The following is a 20439-nucleotide window of genomic DNA, read 5'->3' on the forward strand; positions in this document are numbered from 1 at the left end:
AATGGGGAAAAGAGTATCAGTTCATGCTGTAAATCTTTGCATACTGGCAATAAGTCAGAGGTTTGTTATGGTCTTCTACCATATGTCTCATTGCCCTTTACTTATCTTCACACTAGTCCCCTCCTCCCCACCCCCCCAATCCTTCTTCCTTTCCCGATTCTCGGTAGCCAATTTGTGGGCAACTCTGAATATCTATGCTCAGGAGGATACAGCACAGATCATCCAAAATGGAATGTGTTTTGTAGCATTATCTACGTGAACAGTAGCTATTAGGTGAATAATAATACAGCATGCTCCAGAAACTTCTAACATTTCGAAGAAAATAAAGAGGTCTTGTGAGGAAACCACTTTAGAAGGCCTGCGAATATCAGAGGGAAACCTCTGTCCTCATCCTCACCAGAAGGACAGACAGTGTGCCAGCCCATAGGAAAGTGACTCTCACTCCTTCTCTCAGCTTGCTGTGGTTTAAGTTCTGTCCTCCCTGAGAAGGAAGGAAATGGTTGAGTTGAAGAAAATTAAGTCACCAGGAACTTGTAAGAAAGATCTGCCACAAGTGTACCCAAATTCACAATATCAAGAAATTGTTTCCAGCATCAGTGGAGGCCTGAGGCATTTATTTAAAAATATGTATCATTCATTCATATATACATTCATTTTATATTATTACATTTTAACATTCATCAAAAACTAAAGAGTTTTTAAGAATTTTTCAAAGTCTTGTACTGAGGCTTTGGCAATCTCTTCACAAAATATTTCATCAGGCAAAGACACTAACTTGTCCAAAGAGATGTAGTTAGGTTTTGTTGGATCATATTGTGCTCTTCCTAAATAGGTAAGAAACAAATGCCTTTCTTTGACTTTAAACAACCTTGTATTAAATACCTAAAAGAGAAAAAAAAAAAAGTTTTTAAAAACAACATGTGCACTGAAAGATGAACAACTAAAAATGTTTATTTGGCTAAAAATTTTAATTAGGCTAATAATTATAAAGTAGTAACCACATGCTTAGTAACTATGGTAAATGCCACAGGGTTTAAACCATATAGCTTTGGCTAAGAAATTATGATTAAAAAGAACAGAAAAATTATAAAGTAATTAAGGGCTATATTGCAGGCAAAGAACATTGGCTAATCCAGATGGAGGAGATGTTAAAATAGCAAATCCTCAGGCCCTGCCCCCAAAATACTCAATTTTTGTGGGGCTCACAGGTTCTCCAGGTGACTCTGGAGAGTCACTGGTGACTGATGTCAGAGGTGACTCTGATGACTGCCAAGTTTGAGAACCAAAGTTAGAAATCAAGGTCCACTGGCACCAAAAAGTTTGTAAGATTTCACAATCTTGTGAAGCTTCCTTATTTTTGTAAAATTCCTGCCTCCTCCCTCCCTCTGACTAGTATTAGAATGAAATGAACCTGGCCTCTAGGGGAGCAACTAGGGGAAGCACGTCTTTGTCTTGGGGTTAAAACTCCTAAGGAGTAGCATGAGTGGCAGCAACTTTAAAAAGGAATCAGAAACAGGTCAACCAGAACTGTTATTTGCAAGAGAAAATTCCTTTCATACCACTTAAGTTTTTAAAACACCAGCCAAAAATTTAAAGTCTATCAGTTCCCCCACAGTCCTGTCAGTTAGTTTTCCTTTTTTTTTTTTTAAAAAAACAATATTAGCCAGACCCCTATGAGTCTAAGAATCCCAAAAAGGAAGTCACAGTTCTATAACTGGGCTTCCCAGAAGCTAGGGTTTGGGGTGCCTAAAAGTCTGTATTATTTAAACAAGTGATTTTGACGCATTTGGTCAAGTTTATAGTTTCCCCTACTTAGAAAGTTTCTGTCCATCTTTGAGACCCCACTCATTCTACTGACCACTCAAATGTCAGTTCTTAGAGTGGTAGAATATCTTAGTTAAGAGCATGGATTTTTAAACCCGACTGCCAGAGTTCTAATCTTGTCTCTGTTCCTTGTTACCTGGGTAACCACCTTTGGACAATCCTTTTATGCTTACTTTCTTCACTTGTAAAATCGAGATAATAATAGTACCTATCTCATATGATGGTTGTGAGGATTAAATGAATTAATACAAGTAAAGCAGTAAAGACAGAGCTGACACACAGTGAGCACTTAGTAGCTTTCATTATTTCTATGATTTTCCTACCTCTTCTAAATTAAATTAATAAGTTCTATAAGGTTAAGACTTATCTAAGTCTAGGTTAAGGTAGACTTAGACTTAACTAAGTCTATCTGGTTAAAACTCTAACATTATATAAATCAATTACATTTTATTATTTTTTTTATTATTATTTTTTTTAAAGATTTTATTTATTTATTTGAGAGAGAGAGAATGAGAGAGAGCAAGCACATGAGAGGGGGGAGGGTCAGAGGGAGAGGCAGACTCCCTGCCGAGCAGGGAGCCCGATGCGGGACTCGATCCCGGGACTCCAGGATCATGACCTGAGCCGAAGGCAGTCGCTTAACCAACTGAGCCACCCGGGCGCCCCTAAATCAATTACATTTTAGAGACTTGTCTTCAACACTAGATTACAAATTCCACAAGAATACACACCATGTCTGATTGATTTTTATATCCCCAAATCAGATTATTTTATCATACTCTGTCACTGAATTATCTAACAGCCCAGGGGAAAACTAATTGTTACTGCTTTTTAGTTGAAGACCACTTACTTTACAGTTGTTCCAATAAGCCAAATTTGTACCCCTGCACTTTTAATAATCAATACACACACATTTGATGAAACAGAAAAACTCTCTATTGGGGCGCCTGGGTGGCTCAGTTGTTAAGCGTTTGCCTTCGGCTCAGGTCATGATCCCAGGGTCCTGGGATCGAGCCCCGCATCGGGCTACCTGCACTGCAGGAAGCCTGCTTCTCCCTCTCCCACTCGCCCTGCTTGTGTTCCCTCTCTCGCTGTGTCTCTCTCTGTCAAATAAATAAATAAAATCTTAAAAAAAAAAAAAACCTCTCTATTAAGGGCCCATTCATAGTGAAGTGTGATAGGTAAATAAACATTGCTATTTGTGAAAGAATTGTACCAAATGCAATCTAGTTCTGAGTTATATTAAAGCCGTATTTCTTTTGCCTATCTTTGTATCAAGAACACATGTAGCAACAGAGTAGGGGGATCACTCTAATGAAATTCAATCTTTCATTTATCCAGTGACTATGGAGTGTCTATTCACATGGCAAACAGGAAAGAAAGGATGACTTTGATGAAATTCAATCATTCATTTGTTCAGAAAATACTTATCTAGTGCCTACTAAATGTCCTGTATAGTTCCAGGCACCGGGAATCCAGCAGTGTATAAATCCGAAAGGATCTCTGCTTTCAGAGAGTTAACATTCTTGTGAACAAGCAGATAATGTCACTTGCTAAAGAGGAAAGTCTGAATAGCTTGGAAAACATAAATATGGCTTTGGCACAATGGCAAACTAGAACTGTTTTATGTTTTTGTAGGAGATCATTACAATACGGCTCATTAACTAATGGATTTATTTATTCATTCATTTATTCATTCATTTATTTATTCCAATTATTTAGAGAGACCACACGACTGGGGGGGAGGGGCAGGAGAGAATCCCAAGCAGATTCCCTGCTGGCTGCAGTGCCCGCCGTGTGGCTCAATCTCAGGACCCGTGAGATGATGACCTGAGCTGAAACCTAGAGTCAAGACACTTTAACTGACTGAGCCACCCAGGTGCCCCTAACTAATGGATTTAGATAGACTGTGAATGAAAAGTACATGTAGAATTGAAAGGACCTTTAAGGGAAGTGATCTTTTCTAATTTAGATGGGAGAAAAACACAACTGGGAATACGTTAGATTCCAACAGGCAGGATGAGCAATAGGTAACAACTAAAGGGAACAGACTCGTCCCTTGTGTCTCCTATGGACATGTACATGTGTGCCCTAGAAGTTGTAAACTTTTCACAAGTGATCCCTTGACTTCGTTTGCTAGATGTGTTCTTGATTTAAAAGATGGGCAAAAGAAATTATGACCTTACTACAACTGTCAGTCTCAGAACCAGAGTATATTGGTCCAATTCCTTCCCAAACAGCAAGTCATTTTTGCAGTGGAACAGCACTATGCACACAGAGCAGTTCTGGACAAAGGGCAATGAGAGCTTCCAGAGAGAGTTGTGCACTTGTTACCTGTGGGAACCTGACGATGAGGTGGTGGGGAATGCTCATCACATTGTGCACATAGTCAAAAGTCTCAGTAAGTTTCCTTTTACTTGCAGTCAACATCTTTGGGACTTTGGTGATCATATGTTGAATTTCATTATGTTTAAAACCTAGTTCAAGACGATAAACCTAAGAGAAAGTAGAGTTGCTTGAATCACAAATGTAAACAGTTATTTTCCTAATACGCCAGAGGACACACTGATTATTTTAAAATCTGAAATGAGGACATTAAAAACTGGAGATAGCTATGCCAATGCCCTCAAGGGTCCATAGCTTCCTGCTTCTGGGGTATCCTGAATTTCAAGCCCTTCTCCTGAGACGAACTCTCATAGCATGGTGATCATCGTGAAGATCACCAAAAGGAGCTATCATAACGATGAAACAGAATAATGGTGGATGTGGAAGGCCTGGTCAGGCTATCTGTATGGGCCCTACACCACAGACCAGCAGTTAAGATTTTCAACGTGTTTTTTGAGCCTCTGCTCCCAAGCACACTCACATACATGTTATCTGGAAAAACCACATGTCAAAATTCCAGACAGAGATGGTAAAACTAAATACCCAAATGTGTGTTAGGTCTTCTGTTCCCCTACCAATCCGTTGTTCTTATTACTCTGCAGGCTATGCCCCTACTAGATTATGAGCCCCATGAGAGCAGGGACTGTCTTCAAGCACTGTGCATGGGCAGGTGCTCAACAAAAATTTCTTCAACAACTGGACATGAAACACTTTAAGCACCTCAGAAAAACAGGCCTTCTATCATAATTTCAAGTACGACTACAGCTTTGTATACTAACTAGTCAGCTGCCTTTGGCTTTATACTACTCGCTTGGAGGTAGGACAGTAACGAGTGTCTGGTATGTCCTGTGATAGAACTAGAGCGGGCAGTGGGCACAGTTCTAAGGAGAGCAATGTGCTGGCCACTAGGCTCTTCACAGATGTCTTCCGGATCCAGCCTCCAAATCTCATCTCCCACCAAGGTGACATAAACCTGGAGTCTCACACTGGCAACAGACGTGGTTTCCAGGCATCGCCCAGATACCTAATGCATTACTCTAGGATTACTGGTATCAGTGTCTACAAGGTGATTTACGCATGTAACACCTGCTCAACGTGTGAACATATTATTAACTAAAATAAACTGCTTGCTAGATATTTATTGTATCATTTCCTATGTCCATCTTTTTAGAAATTACTTCTTTCACAATCTAGTGTTAAGAAGACAGTTGCAAAATCTATCCTCTTCTTAAGCACTTAAAGAAAGAAGCTGATTTCTGAAACTCTTAAAGTTGACCTACCTTCATGTTTTCTTTCACGGGCTCCAGACTTCCAGTTAGTAGCCTTGGGAGACGAACTACCAGATCTCTAGTCTATAGTTATAAAACAATCTATTATTACTATACATGCACATTCAACTAGTTTGGGAAAACAAGGCATTACTAGGAACACAAAACTAAAATTCAAAATATGAGCTAGGAACCCTGAAAATACATAAACTTAATACTGTTTGAGGGAAAAAAAAATACTGAAAACAAAACTTAAGGCACCAACTTGATGGAATACTATAAAATGATACAGTTATACATTTAACCTAGTAGGGTAATTCATTCTTATACAAAAATACCAGGCATTTATAGAATTCATGTGGACCAGGCATCTGTGAGAAACGTGAGATTTAAGCTTCTAAATGTAGCTCACATGGAAATATATAAATTCTCTTTTCTTTACCTTCTTCACGCTAAGTTCAAGTTCTTTCTGAAAAAATCCCAATCTGTTATCCAATCTTTCCACTGAAAAACTCAGCAAAAATGGCGCATTTCTGACCATCTGTGCTATATGTGCCTTACTGAAATTTTTTGACTGCAGATAAGCCACTCTAGAGAAACAAACAAAAAATACATGTACATATGATTAACATTTACTAATGTCATGTACTTTCCAAAGTAACAAACAAAAAAAAAAAGGATAAGTAAAAACATTCAATAATGGCCCAAATATGGTTAAAGCAAAATAAGCACCCATCCAACGATAGAACGGTTCCCATTTCTACTCAGAAACCAAATAATTCTGAAATCTACTAACAGATTCTCTTTTCAGTTATTTTATTACTTGGTAGAAAAAAATCAAATAGCTTCATTTAAGAATTCTTTGCCAAGAACATAAATCCATAAATTAAGAAAATAAGAGATTCCAAACTCTTTTTATAAAGACCCTCAAGCATAGCAGAAGTCGAGAGAGGAATTTTTTAGGTTAGCAAATTTACTGACTATGTATATTCGTAAATAATTTTTACTACGATTTCCATTATGCATTTTGTTAACAACTGAGAAATTTCCTGCTAAGTTTCTGGGACCCAAAATATGGTAGTAAAATATAGAAAGCTTGACTATGAAATAACATTATTGATTTTTAAAAACTTATAAACATAGTAAAAGGCAGTTTTATTAAATGCCTAAAATATACTAAGACATTATCTTGTTTAATTCTCACCAAATAAAACACAAGAAACAAAAACCCGTGAACCAGGTAAATTTTCCACATTGTATCTGAAGAAACATAGATTCAGAGAAGTTAAATAACTCCTCTTAGACCACCAGCTAATTAATGACCAAGCTGAGATTTGAACTCAGACATGCCTATGAGATTTCTATACCATGTACCACCAGAGCTTATATTTTATAAGTGATGACTACTCCTTTAAGGGACTCCCTTAGAGGACATGAGAGAAAAGACCGACAAATTTAACTATATAAAAACTTAAATGCAAGGCACCCCCCCTGCCCAAGCATTGACAAAGTCAAAACAAGTGACAAGTATTTACAACATGTCACGGGGAAATAACTAATTTTGTTAAAATACAGAAGAATGCTTACAAAAGAAAGAAAAAGACTTAATTTTAAAATGACAAAGGACATATGTGATTTATAGAAAAGGTGATGTAAATAGAAATTCAACAGAGGAAAAGAGCCTCCAGACATCATTTCTGAAACAACACTGAGGCACTGTTTTTATCTATAAAATGAACTGAAACCATAAAGTTTGATGACTCTGTAATAGTGAGGGTAACAGAGAAACTGGCACTTCTGTATGACGCTGGTGGATGCGTAAACTGGAAAACAACCTTACAAAGGACAACTTGTCGATATCTTTAAGATTATAAATGCACATACCCTTTAACCTAGCAATTCCACTTCTAGAAATCTGTCCTACAGATATATAGCAGTATGTGCAAAATGATATATATATATATATATACACACATGCACACACACACACACACATATGGAGAGTCACTGCAGCCTTGTTGTGGTAGCAGTGACTGGAATCAAGCACCATGTTTATCGTGAGGGACTGAATGATCCACAGTATGAACTAAACTAGCATTAAAAAAGAGGACGTCCCAGTGCAAAACTATCTCTAACATACAGTTAAGGTAAGAAAGTGGGGTGCAGAATAGTATGTATAAATGCTACCAGTTGTATGTATGTGGGTTCATGTGTATGTACACAGATATACACATATGCTTACATATGACAGAACATTCTTAGCAGGTCAAACAAAAAACCTGATCATAGTAGCTGCCTCCACAGATGGTCTCAGAAAGTTAATGAGGGACAAATATAAGTAGGTGGGAAGGAGGATTACTTTTTGTCCCCCCCCCCCTTTTTTTGGTCACAGCAAAAATCAATATCTGACTAAAACATTATCAAAACTGTTGTCTACCTTGTGATAATTTTTCTAATAAAAAACTAAGATATGCCCAGCCAAAAAAAAATTTAAATAATTAAATGCAAATTATTCATTTGAAAATAACTTTTTTATACATTTGAAATTTTCTTCATTCAAAGGAAGACAAGTATATGAAATCAATGCTATTACAGAAATCCTAGAAATAAGACTACTGTACATACCAGAGACAAAAGCTAAGTTCAATTAAAAATTATCATACTCTTGCCTCTTACAGTAGCAGCTTATTTTTTGCTGTATGTGGATAAACCTATTAAAAAATTCCAAGTAATTAAAATAATGCTCCAGAGTTTAGGAACCACTAGACTATGCTGTCCATGAGAGAATATCCTCTCGTTGTTAGGAGCATGTGTGATCTTGAGCAAGTAACTTCAGCTTCTTTTAAACTCAGGTTTCCTTTACAGAATTAAGAGTAGAGAGACAGCATGGGGCAGTAGCGAGGACTCTGCAGTTAGACTAAGTGGGCCTGAATCCCAGCTCTGTCACTTACACTATCTGCGTAACCTTGGGCAAATTATTAAACCTTTCTGTGCTTCCCGTGGAAAATGGGGATATTAATAATAGTGGTGCAATAGTCAGTGGTATTGAAATAGCGCTGTATGGTGACAGATGGTAGCTACACATGTGGTGAGCATAGCATAACAGATAGCCTTGTACAGACTTGTTGAATCACTGATTCAACATTGTATGTCAACTATACTTCAATTTAAAAAAATAGTATTAGCATAGTAGGCAGTTTCTGACATGGCCCCCAATAATCCCCACCTCCTGGTATGCACACTTCCTTTGAATAAATCTTGAACAATAGGGCAAACTGGTTTTTGAATGGGGAGGGATCAGTGTTCCAGACAGTCAGGAGAAGCAGAGCTGGATATGTCAGACTGAGTTTCCTAGAATCATCCGTTCTCTCCCCTGTAATAGTCTGTCTGTATTATACCAGAAGGTAAGTCCCATGAAGAGAGAGCGTGTGCACGTTCTGTCTTTTGGGGTTCAAGTCTAGCTCAGTGCCTTGCATATACAGGAGCTCAAATCATTCAATGTACGGAATCCAGTTTTTTGTTTAGTTCTTTTTCCTAATTCAGACAAGGCATTGTACTCTGATGTTGTTCAAGGAACTGTAAAGTTCTCTGAAATGCAGTGAGGCTCACCATCAGAGTAAGAATAATCTGGGGATGAAGACCAGAGGCAGACCAGTCAGGAGACTGTTAGAGCAGTCTTCATGTGAAATGGGGACCCAAGGTGATCTTCACAGTGAAGATTCAGAGAAATGCACTGACTGATTTGAGAGAGAAAAAAGAATTGATAGTTGATTTATTAGATGTGGATACTGTAAGAAGAGAAGCCAAAGTTAACACTAATGTTTCTGATTTGGGCAACAAGGTGAACAGTGCTCCTATTCAGTGAATCTGGGAATACAGGGAAGAACTGACTTAGGTACGAAGTAGGGAGAATGATAAATTCAAAAGGTGAACTTAGGGACAGGGGCTCTGTCTTGTTCTCTGTGGTGTTCCCAGTGCCTAGCAGGGTTCTTATCTCACAGATCAATACTATCTCATCTCACTGTATTGATTCTCACAGATTTAATAAATTCTTTGAATGTTGAATGAAGTACAAAGATGTTTATGGAAGTGCTTTTTAAAGAAGAAAAAAAGGAACAACCAAAATAGGCCACTTACGTAAATGATAAGCAAATAATATAATAATGTGCCAAGAGGATGTCAGATGTCTACCATCAAAAACTGCCCAGAAAATTAAAACAACCCACAAAAGTTCAGGCTTTCGTAACTCTAAGTGCACTCGCAGGTAATTTAGCCATGTGTTGACGGATTAAAAAAATTTTTTTATTCCAGTTTCTGAAGAGAACCCATTGAGTGTTGACTCAGCAGTAAGTTGAACACATAAAAATGAGAAGTCAAATAAAAGAACTGTTTTAGATACTTAATCTTGATCAAAGGAAGTCCGTAACCAAAAAAATAATAATAATATTCATGTTCATTATCAGCCGATCCTTATGCAGCTAAGACTTAAAAATAACTTACACATATATTTCCTTCATAACCACTTCTTGGGTTATGTGAAAAATCATTGTAAAAGCCCTACCTGGTCTTAAGATTTTCAAGGTCTTCGGAGAAAATAGCATAGTTTTTAGTCAGGTATGTTCCCAGCTGGTTATCCTCTATACCCAAATCTTTAAGAAACATGAGTATTTGCTTAATGTCTTTTTCAAAATCCAGTCGCAGAAGGAGGTTGGCTGCATCTGGATGTTTTTCTATCTTTGAGAGATCCACTCCTATAATAAATTACAAATACTGTTTGAAGGTAACTGTTTAGCTAGGTCATTAAACTTCATACATAAAAACACAAGGAATTACTGATGAAGATCAACAACCCGTCCAAAAGAGAACTGAGACAGGCCAATAGAAACTTCTAAATATATTTAAACTAAACTAGTTGCAGAAATAAAATTAAATTAAAATGAAAACGTAGTACTTATGTCAAAGTCACATATAGAGGAAAACAATTCATTTGGGGTTAAATTTCTACCTGAAACAAATTCACCAAGTCATACTGACCTAGCTAGGATCATCCTCTTTATCTATGGTTCTTGAATATTGTTTGAATAATGCTTACGAGCTCCTACTGATCTCCACAGTAATTGCTTAACTGGCAATTCTACAGTGTAACAAACCCTTTAAATGAATTGTTACTTTCTTTGACATTTGTCATTTCCTTAGTTATAAGCATTATTTTCGAAATATGTTTATGATCTCCTCCGGGTGGGGGAATAAAAATAACCCTATGTCTTACTCATTGTAATCTCCAGGTCTTCAGCATGGAGACAAGTACCTTGAAGGAGCACAAGAAATGTCTGTGTGAGAACAGGTGAGCATATATAGCCCTCAAATATACAACAAAGCAGAAAGTATACAACCTTTGACCTTCACGTATCCTTATAATCTTAGGTAGTCTAAGTAAGTGAGACAAGGCATAGGAGAAAGAAAGAAGAGGGAGAAAGCAAGCTGTTACTTTCAAGTATTCTCTGGTTATGGATATAATTAGATGGCAATGTTAATTAGGCAAGGAATCAAAGTAACCTGTAATTCAAAATTCTCATTAAAACTGAGCGTTTTGGGGCACCTGGGTGGCTCAGTTGGTTGGGCAGCTGCCTTCGGCTCAGGTCATGATCCCAGAGTCCTGGGATCGAGCCCCACGTCGGGCTCCCTGCTCAGCGAAAGCCTGCTTCTCCCTCTCCCTCTGCCTGCCGCTCTTTCTACTTGTGCTCTCTCTCTGTCTCTCTGTCAAATAAATAAAATCTTAAAAACAAAAACCAAAAAAATAACTGAGCATTTTATTCTCTCATTTTTTTCCCTTTATCTGATTAAAAAAATAAGCATGAACAGGAAAGGCCTCTTCTTTACGTTGAGAGTAAACATTTGAAGATAATCTAAAACCTTAAGGTTAGATTTAAAGTTTTATATTCTTAAAAATATTTCTTCAGATGAAAAATAACTCTCAAACTGATTTCCAGATGCAACTTTCAAGTCTTAAATATAAAAGTAATGAAATAAAAACATTCTTTAATGGTGTACATAACCAGAAAAATAAATTATAATTTCATATACTATTATATCCAAACATAATTCTAAACCCAAATTTCTTGATATTAAACAGGCATTGATGTAAGATGATCATGACTAGAAAAACAGATTACACAAACACACCCGCAGAATGAAGACCAGAAACAGAGCCAAGATCAACTAAATGAATAAAATAAAAAATTAGCATATAATAATAATGGCATTTCAAATTAATGGTGAAAAGATACACTATTCATTAAAATATAATGGGACCACTAGCTATACGTGTGAAAAATAATTGTTTCTATTACTACACTTACGGTGAACATGATGTAATGTACAGAACTACTGAATCACTATGTTATGTATCTGAAACTACATGTCAATTTTACTTAAAAAAATTCCTTCTATATCTTACACAAAAGATTAAGCATCTAAATGTGTACTAACTCTAAAACTACTATAAGAAAACAGTTTAAAAAATATTAAGTATGACTACATAAAAATATAAAATTCATGTATGGCTTTCTGTAATAAATGTATTTGCATAGAAAAAGGTGGGGAAAGCTATTCAACAAATTGGTGATAGGGTTACCTCTGGAAAGTGGAAATGGGTATGTAGAGAAGGTGAGAGCTCTTTCTCTTACAGTACTTGCATTATTAACAACTAGATGAAATTCTAATTTAAAAATAGTATTAATAAAAATAAATTATTGGATGGATACATAAGTAAGACAGAAGCTAGTCCCAAATCTCTGTGATAAATGTGGGAAGGGGTGCTTTGAAAATAACATACAGGGTTCAGACTTGGAATTGAACTTACTCATACAGCTGATCTGTGCTGAAGCGCCTTGCTCAGCATGAGCCGTCACACCCTGACTGCGCTCAAACAGAAATCCTGAAAAGCTGCCTTTTAACAGCAATAGGAGAGCAGAATCTCATCAGGAGAGCACACTGCTGTCAGCACAAATCACTTGGACTTACTCAAGATTAACTTGAAAAAATAGTCACTGAATTCCCACTATGGACCAGGCACTTCTGTTAGGCTCTGGGGATATAACAAATGAGTAATACACGCCTCTAACTTCTGGGTGACCGCAGTCTGAGTTGCTTTTATCCATTCAGTAACTACAATTATTACCACTGTATTCAGTTATGGTTACACATATCTAGTGTATCCATCAAGGTCTGGCAGGCAGCAGATATTGCCCTAGAAAGTGCGAGCAAAAAGAACTTTAATGAAGGGACTTTACACAGTGGTGTGACAGATGAGGGAGCGAACAAGGGCACCCCTAGTGCTAAACAGACAGGGAGCAAAAAGTATTCCCCGAACCCAGAGGGAACTGCAAGCTATTAAGAAAGGGCTGTTCAGGAGGAGCTGTTGTCATGGAGCGAGGCAGTTACAGGACCCAAAGCAGGGAAGGAACGGGGAAAAAAATATACTCCCACCCGCCTTCCCTCTCCTCCTGCAAGTGCCTCCCACTGGCTGAAGCTGCCCAGGAGCCTGCTGGCAAAGAAGCTCTAGTGCATGGAGACTGGCCTCCTGGGATAGAAAACAGGCAGAGTAGGGCAGAAAACAGATCGGAGAAGCAGACAGGCACCGGGACACATGGGTCCTCAAAAATACTATCTGACAAGGCAATCACAGCTCTTCCACGGTACTGTCACTTAAGTTACTTCCAAGATGTGCTGTTGACATATCAACATACAGAGAAGGAATGGCTGGAACATATATTCCAAAACTCTTAGTATGCTGTAAATTATTTAAAGGCAGGGGCCACGTCTTCTGTTTATCTTGTATTAGCCCTGGCACCTACCATAAGGCTGGGGAAGCTGTTCCAGAAGGAAGGTGACTGGCTCTCCTCTTTGTAGCAGATGTCATCTTTCTCTCCCCTTTGAAGCCACAGAACACTTTATTTGTATGTCTTATGTAGCACTTCTCACTTTACCTTTCATCCTTGTAGTCCAGTTATTTTTATATATGTATATTTAGATACTTTGAAGACTTGAAGCTTCTTGAGAACAAAGGCCATTACCTGCACATTTGCGTAACTTGCACAGGAACAGGGAAGTAAACAACTGTAATGCTGTTATTAGAGCTAGAATGGAACTAAGTTGGGGTGATGCAAGGGTCCAGAGGAGGGTCACCGAAGAACTTGAACTAAGTCTTCCAGTGGTCAGAGCTGGCCGAACAGAAGGAGAGAAGGGGAAAGGAGTAAAGCTGAAAAGGTAAGTAGGGGCCAGATTAGGCAGAGCGCTGACATCCCGGGGAGGCTTTGAAGGATTTCCAATAGGTCACTGACATAGTCAGATCGGCATTTTAGAAAGAGAACTGATATTTGAGAGATCATCAGAGCAATGTTGCTATCTGATAAGACGGCTATCAAGTTAGGAAGCTCCTAACTTTCCAGTGAAAAATGAGAGCCTAAAGTATGGCAGTGACTGGAGAATGAGAGCAGATGAATTTGAGAGAGAATCCCTTACCTACCCTGTTCCTCTCAATCCCCCGGGGAGAAAGGAGGTTTATCATCTGGGAAAATGAAATCAGAGATGTGCCAGAGCTAGGGATAATGAGAGAAGTAGATGGCTGCAATAAGGTGTTGGACTGAACAGGAGAGGACTAAGTAGAAAGTCTGCAGTGAGATCCCTTGGCTGTCTTCAACTATCCAGACCCCAGTGCATCCTCCCAGCCAACAAGCTAAAATAGTTATGGAGCAGGCCTAGACAGAAACCATCCACATTAGGGGGACAGTGGGCTCCAGGAGGAAGGGCAGGAGGTGGTGGGGAAAAGGAAGGAATTCCTCATCTGGTAGGGTTTACTACAGGAAACACTGTCCTGACAGGCTACTGGAAGGTGTGGGATAATTTGGCCCTAGAAATAAAGAAAACTAATCAAAGGAAAAACAAGAATTATTAACAACTATGGAAAAATGAAAACGATCCCAGAGAGCAGCAAGCAATATTTACAGTCATAATATAATCGCTGACTGATGATTTATCTAAAAATTGTTACCATAACTATACTGGGCAAACTGAATAGGGGAAAAGTATGTGTGTACATACAAGAGATCAACCAATGTCTAAAACTGATGAACCAAGCCACAGCACTATAAACAATGACATAAACAGAGATTAACTACAAACAGAAAGAGCTGTAAAAGTTAAGGAGACACCTCTGGGGAATAGCATGAAGGTCAGGAAGGCTGAAGCAGAGAGTACGGTTTTTCACTAGAAGCTTTTTTCACACTATTTGACTTCTGTTCATCTTGATAAAGATTAAAAATGCTGATTTGAACAAAGTAAGGCAAAAAAGCAAATGAGGAATACACTGAAAAAGTACCTGTAGATTGTTGAGACTTACCTAGAAGCACTAACTTCTGCAGAGTCTCAGAATGATCCACGTAGTCTCGAAGCGTGAACGTATCTGGGGGCAGTGGAGGGTCTGCGATAATCTGAACGGCCTCCTCCTCGGAAACTGGCTGCAACGGAGACACCGGAGGCAGGTCGTCCAGTGCTTTGAAGCCAGCCATATAGAAAGACAGGGGCGGTCAGCTCTCCAGTCTGTACACCTAAAGTGAAACCTCTTCCCTAGTTTGCTTCTTTTTAAATCTTGGGATCATCTCAGAACTAAATATCTGAGAAGTTCAAATATTTTCTACCTCCTAAGAGGTAAGGCTAAGACTATTTAGAGAAATCAACCACTGTTCCTCCAAGATAAGCAATCTGTTGGTAAGTTTCTATTCATAAGGAGGAGGTCCTACACAAAATTCCTTTCTTTTAGTTCACTTTTTTTTTTTTTTTTAAAGATTTTATTTATTCATTTAATTGACAGGGAGAGAGAGAGACAGCATGAGAGGGAACACAAGCAGGGGGAGTGGGAGAGGGAGAAGCAGGCTTCCGGCTGAGCAGAGAGCCCGATGTGGGGCTCGATCCCAGGACCCTGGGATCATGACCTGAGCTGAAGGCAGTCGCTTAACCAACTGAGCCACCCAGGCACCCCACTTTTAGTTCACTTTTAATCAACAGGTAAGAATGCTAAAAATCAACTGACCTTCGAGTACATTTTGAGATAGATTCTACCATAGCTTGTTAAACTGGCCCAAAGTACAACATATTCTACCATCCTGATTTGTGTGAGTTAGAGTCAATTCGATCCTGAAATGTCTTTTGATGCAATCTCCTTTCCTCCAAGTTATTCTCAAGTACGTCTTTAAAAGGACTTCTATGATTCTGTTTCTACCACCTGTAGTCCTTCACTATGGACATGACCCTCTCTAGCACAGCCCTGATTCTGAGATTTTGTTTTGTTTAAACCAAATGCGTAATGGGAGACACTGGGAACTATAACCTACATTAAGCTAAAGAATCAAGACTATGATTTTTTCATTCTATTTTTTGCTTCTCATAACTACCCTTTCTTATTTCTTATAGCCAGTCTTTCCTCTCTGCCCTCCTTGACCCTGCTGTCTTTCTTTCATATTCTACTTAACCTAATATTCCCTCATTGTGGTGAAATATTCCTTGCATAGGAATATTCCTAGAAGAGGAAGCATAGGAGAGAGAGGACTGACTAAAAAGTGACAAGGGAGTTTTTTGGGGTGTTCTATTTGTGTTCTTTTTGGTTTGTTAATTGTGGAGACTGTTACACTACTAAATGTGTTTGTCAAAATTCATAAAACTGTACGCTCAAAACTGATGAATTTTACTTGGATAAAATTATATCCTAATTAGGAATATATTAGGATAAATTATACACTAGTAAAACTAATTACCACCTGAAAATTTTTTATAAATTTAAATAATAAAGTATTTAGAAAGCCACTGTTACACATAAATCTAGAACATAATATTATCTATATATTAATCTACAAACCTTTTTTCTCAGTCAAATAAGTAAATGAATAGAACTGGCATTGTTCTTTTTCTTACTTGGTACAAAGTATGACCTGAAATAGGCTAACAGACTATAAACAGTTAACCTGTTCAAACTAGCAAAGTGGGGCAGAGGGGACTCTTCTGGAAGTTCAGAATTACCTTCTAGAGACAGCTCAGAATCAAAGTTGGGTATTTTTTGTGTCTTCTGTGTCTGTTCATTCATGCAAGGAAGCAGAGTACTTTGGCCAGAACCAATCTCTTGCCTACTTGAGTTGGTAGACTGGGAACTATTCCATAAGGAGGAAGTCCTGTAAGTCTTGAATCCCCACTGGAGAAAGCAATTATCAGAGGACATCTGTGGCTGAGCAGAAAAGCCAAGCAACAATGTTCTTCCTGGTCTCTGGAAATGTTTTCCGCATTGTGTAGCTGTAATGAAGCAACTCAATTTAACTGAATTGAACCATCTGGATATCTGTTGGGCTGACAAAGCCATTTTTCTTAAAGTAGCCTACAAAGGAAATATATAACCATCAAAAAAGAGAAACTCACTTGACTTAAATGTTTAGAACAGTACTCAAACAACAAAATGATAAACTGGAAAATCTTTTTTCTAATTAAAAGATGTTCAATAGACTTAGATAATTAGAGCAGTCACATGTTACTTAAGCACAGGAAAAGCCAAAAACAAGACAGCCCCAGTTATAAACCAAAAGACAGGAACTTCTGAACTTGAAAAATAATGACTGCTTTACAATATAAAAAAAAGCAAAACCATTGGTATAAGAAAACCATTTAAAACAAAAATCTGTGTTTAAATTACAGCTGAACCCAATAATCTGTTAATTTAATATTTAAAGGAAATAAGGTGATGCAATTAAGTGTTCTTGATATTTGGTTTGAAGGACATTGGTTTGAAGAAGCAGATTGTTGATCCAAGACACTGAATTATGCAAATGCATTTTATGTTTATGCATTACTCACAAACTAAAAAACAAGAAGAAATCTACTTTGCCCTAAATGAATTATCACTGTCCTAAATATCATCACTGTTATCTAGAAGATTGTTTCTTGCTAATCCTCAGGGCTGAACACTTGATTATTTCAGATAAAGCTGTTCCTCAAAAGGGAATTGAACAAAACCAATTTTGTCAAATTCTGTTTTTTGGCTGTAGGAAAAAAGAAAAAGAAAAGGCTTCAAAACAAAAGGTCAAAACTAGCAAGCAAAATGAAGTGACAGAAATACATAAGCAACCAGAATACATGAATATTTTGACCAAAAAATGCAGTTGTTTTAAGATTTTTATAAGGAAAGGCTGTTAATACTTTAAGCTCCAGGATTATGAAGAAATTTTATATTTAGACAGCTTAATTAGAAGAGTAGATTTGATGCATATAATTTTATGTTAAATAAGATAATCCATATAACACACAGCATGGAGTCCAGCATACGGAAAATCCTCAACAAAGTTAGCCATTAGTATTATTATTGATTACACATCCATATATAAATGAATTCTGCTGAATTAACTGTAGTATACAACTTTTTTATTTGTTTTTCTACATATTGGAATTCAGCTTGTTTTATGCTCACAGTTAGACCAGATATTGAAGGTCTAACCTCCTCCTGGATATCTGTAGTTTAGGGAAGTCTCCTGAAAGAGCTTTACGAAAGTGAAAGTCTCACTATCATTCTGAAATGATTTTAGAAAGGAAATAGGTAGGCACAACAGCCTATGGGATAGGTGCTTTTTGTTAAATTCTGGCAGGAAATGACTCGCCAAATCTGTCAGGGTTTCCCTCAAACCTACAACATTCATTCTCTGCACAAAGGGAGCAAATTGGAAGCCAGAAGACCTCAGGTATGCTAGTTGACAAGACTATTTCTTGTTGTGATGGGCACACTGACAGGCCCATGATGGGGGTTCAATAACTATTCTTGAAATAACAATTTTTGGGGGCACCTGGGTGGCTCAGTCGTTAAGCGTCTGCCTTCGGCTCAGGTCATGATCCCAGGATCCTGGGATCAAGCCCGCATTGGGCTCCCTGCTAGGTGGGAAGCCTGCTTCTCCCTCTCCCACTCCCCCCTGCTTGTGTTCCCTCTCTCGCTGCGTCTCTGTCAAGTAAATAAAATCTTTAAAATAAATAAATAATAAAAATTGTTAAAAAAAATAACAATTTTTTGAAAAGGTAATGTGATTCTTAAGGTCCCAATCAGCTTTAAAATATTTGACTTCTAAGTTTATCTAAACATTTCATCCTATTTCAAAGCAAACTTCTGAAATCCCACATTCACTGTGAAGCCTTTCCAGGCTCAAATTAATACTCCTCCCATATAGCGCAAATTAACTTTTGAATTCCATCCATATTCATTTAAAGACCTTTATGCATTCACCTAATGTTCATCCTGTTTGTATTTACAAGTGCAGTATCCTCTCTACATCATCATTTCATTGCTGTGTATACCTCTTAACAATTGATCAATTGTTCGTTCACTGGACCAGGGCTGGGTCCTATCTGTGGACCCACCCTCCCAGTGACTATTCCCCATTAGCCCCGAGACTTGCATTGCTCCAATGTCTGTGGGATGGAAATGAATCAGTTGCAACTATGATTAATTCGTCTACTCAGTATTCAAATGCGGATAAGGCATTTGCAGACGTGCACAAAGGCCCTGCGTGGTGCTAACAGTAAATCTAACACGACTCCATCAGGAAGATTAAAGGAAAAAGCCCTAAAGGATTCTGCATTAAAATATCATACACCAGGACTTGCTCTAATTCTTCGCTAGCAACAGGAATTGCCACTGAAGTACTGTTTTCCCAGGATTCAAGATTTCTAACTCTGTAAAGCTAATAAGTGATGTCAGGGGATGAAAGCGGGTGTTGGGAAGATGGCTTCGTAATCAGGGGCCCCTCGTGAATGCTACACGCCCCTCCTAGGCCATTTTAACAAGTCCCCACAGCGAACTTCCGCAGGAAACCAGCTGCCACGCTAGGCTTCCTTCCGCGTCCTCCGCAAAAGGCGCTAATAAACAAGCATGGTTGCGTTTTCGTCTCGTCGGCCAGAGAAAAAAACAAAACTAAACTAATCGCCCCCGACTGGGCCGCGGAGACCCAGGGGCCATGAGGCCCCGGGCCGGCCTGGACGCGGGTGGGTCCGGACCCGAACCCCACCGGGAGCGCGCCCCGAGTGCTCCGGCGGCTCCCGCTTTACCTGTGGCGAGGCGCACGCTCTTGGTTTGTTTGCGGGTGGCCGCCAGGCTGGCCCGGCCCGGCGGACAGTCCCGCAGCGTCTCACCGCCGCCCGTCAGCCAGCCCGGCCGGCCCACGCCGCCGCGCTCCCTCGCCCACGTGGACTGCGGCCAGAGTGGGCGAGACCATCTGCGAGGCTACGCAGGGGGAGAGCGGGCGGCGTGCGGCGGGGAAAGAGCCGGCCAGGGGTCACAGCTTCCCTTCTCCCGCACTCTACTTACCTTAGGCCTCGTCCACTGGGAATGTGAAGATATCACGAATCCTCAGAGATGCGGCTCCCGGAACGCCGGCGGTTACACGGCCGGCAGCGCCCCCCCGCCCGAGGCCGCGTTGGCGGCGCCAGGACCCCGCCCTCCCGCGCCTGTCCTTCCCTCGGCTTCCAGCCTTTGCTCCGCGCCAGACTCGGCGCCGCCGCCCGGCTGCCCTCCTGCAGCGGCTCGTCACCCCCGGGGTCCCAGCCTCCACGGGCCGGGACCGCCGCCGCCGCCGCCGCAGGACGGGGAGGCGGGCCATGGCGTCCTGCGTGGGGAGTCGGACCCTGAGCAAAGATGATGTGAACTACAAGATGCATTTCCGGATGATCAACGAGCAGCAAGTGGAGGACATCACCATCGACTTCTTCTACCGGCCGCACACCATCACCCTGCTCAGCTTCACCATCGTCAGCCTCATGTACTTCGCCTTCACCCGGTGAGACGGGCCGGGCCGCGTGGAGGGAGCGCCCTTGGGCGAAGGGAAGGGGCTGGCGGGAGGCGGTGGTGAGGAGCGTGGGCCGGTGGAGCTCTGGATGAGGAATC

At 39.7% G+C, this 20439-nt stretch overlaps 2 protein-coding genes across 4 annotated transcripts in view; one reads left to right on the forward strand and one right to left on the reverse strand.

The window, feature by feature from the left end:
• Nucleotides 1-536: 536 nt before the first annotated feature.
• Nucleotides 537-19709, reverse strand: MTERF3 (mitochondrial transcription termination factor 3). Of its 3 annotated transcripts, none has more exons than XM_044914263.1 (8): nt 19605-19709; nt 16551-16817; nt 14878-15030; nt 10039-10228; nt 5920-6067; nt 5490-5561; nt 4159-4320; nt 537-882 (listed from the first exon to the last, which is right to left on the reverse strand). In XM_044914263.1, exons 2-8 carry the CDS (start codon nt 16744-16746, stop codon nt 688-690), a joined length of 1116 nt encoding a protein of 371 aa, XP_044770198.1. In that variant the 5' UTR covers nt 16747-16817; nt 19605-19709; the 3' UTR covers nt 537-687. The 3 variants fall into 3 exon arrangements, with proteins under 3 accessions (XP_044770198.1, XP_021543928.1, XP_021543929.1); XM_021688253.1 differs by having other exon boundaries at nt 16551-16899; XM_021688254.1 differs by lacking the exon at nt 19605-19709 and adding an exon at nt 18784-18847 and having other exon boundaries at nt 16551-16899.
• Nucleotides 19710-20021: 312 nt separating this feature from the next.
• PTDSS1 (phosphatidylserine synthase 1) overlaps nt 20022-20439 on the forward strand; it is a 62602-nt gene continuing 62184 nt past the window's right edge. Inside the window, exon 1 of the mRNA XM_021688255.1 lies at nt 20022-20332. Coding sequence (XP_021543930.1) covers nt 20154-20332 — 179 coding nt within the window. The 5' untranslated portion in view covers nt 20022-20153. The remainder of the gene's footprint in view (nt 20333-20439) is intronic.

Source organism: Neomonachus schauinslandi, chromosome 4 (genome assembly GCF_002201575.2).
Source record: "Neomonachus schauinslandi chromosome 4, ASM220157v2, whole genome shotgun sequence".
In the NCBI taxonomy this organism is placed as follows: Eukaryota; Metazoa; Chordata; class Mammalia; order Carnivora; family Phocidae; genus Neomonachus; species Neomonachus schauinslandi.

What these genes read in the sequence shown, in the direction of transcription:
- MTERF3 (XM_021688253.1), bottom strand. Translation starts at nt 16,884, where the DNA reads ATGGCTTTGTCAGCCCAACAGATATCCAGATGGTTCAATTCAGTTAAA. An exon ending in CCGTGAAAGAAAACATGAAG is followed by an intron (nt 4,321 to 5,489) that starts GTAGGTCAACTT and finishes ACTTTCTCTTAG; the next exon opens with GTTTATCGTCTTGAACTAGG. An exon ending in TCATCGTCAGGTTCCCACAG is followed by an intron (nt 883 to 4,158) that starts GTAACAAGTGCA and finishes TTTCTCTTTTAG; the next exon opens with GTATTTAATACAAGGTTGTT.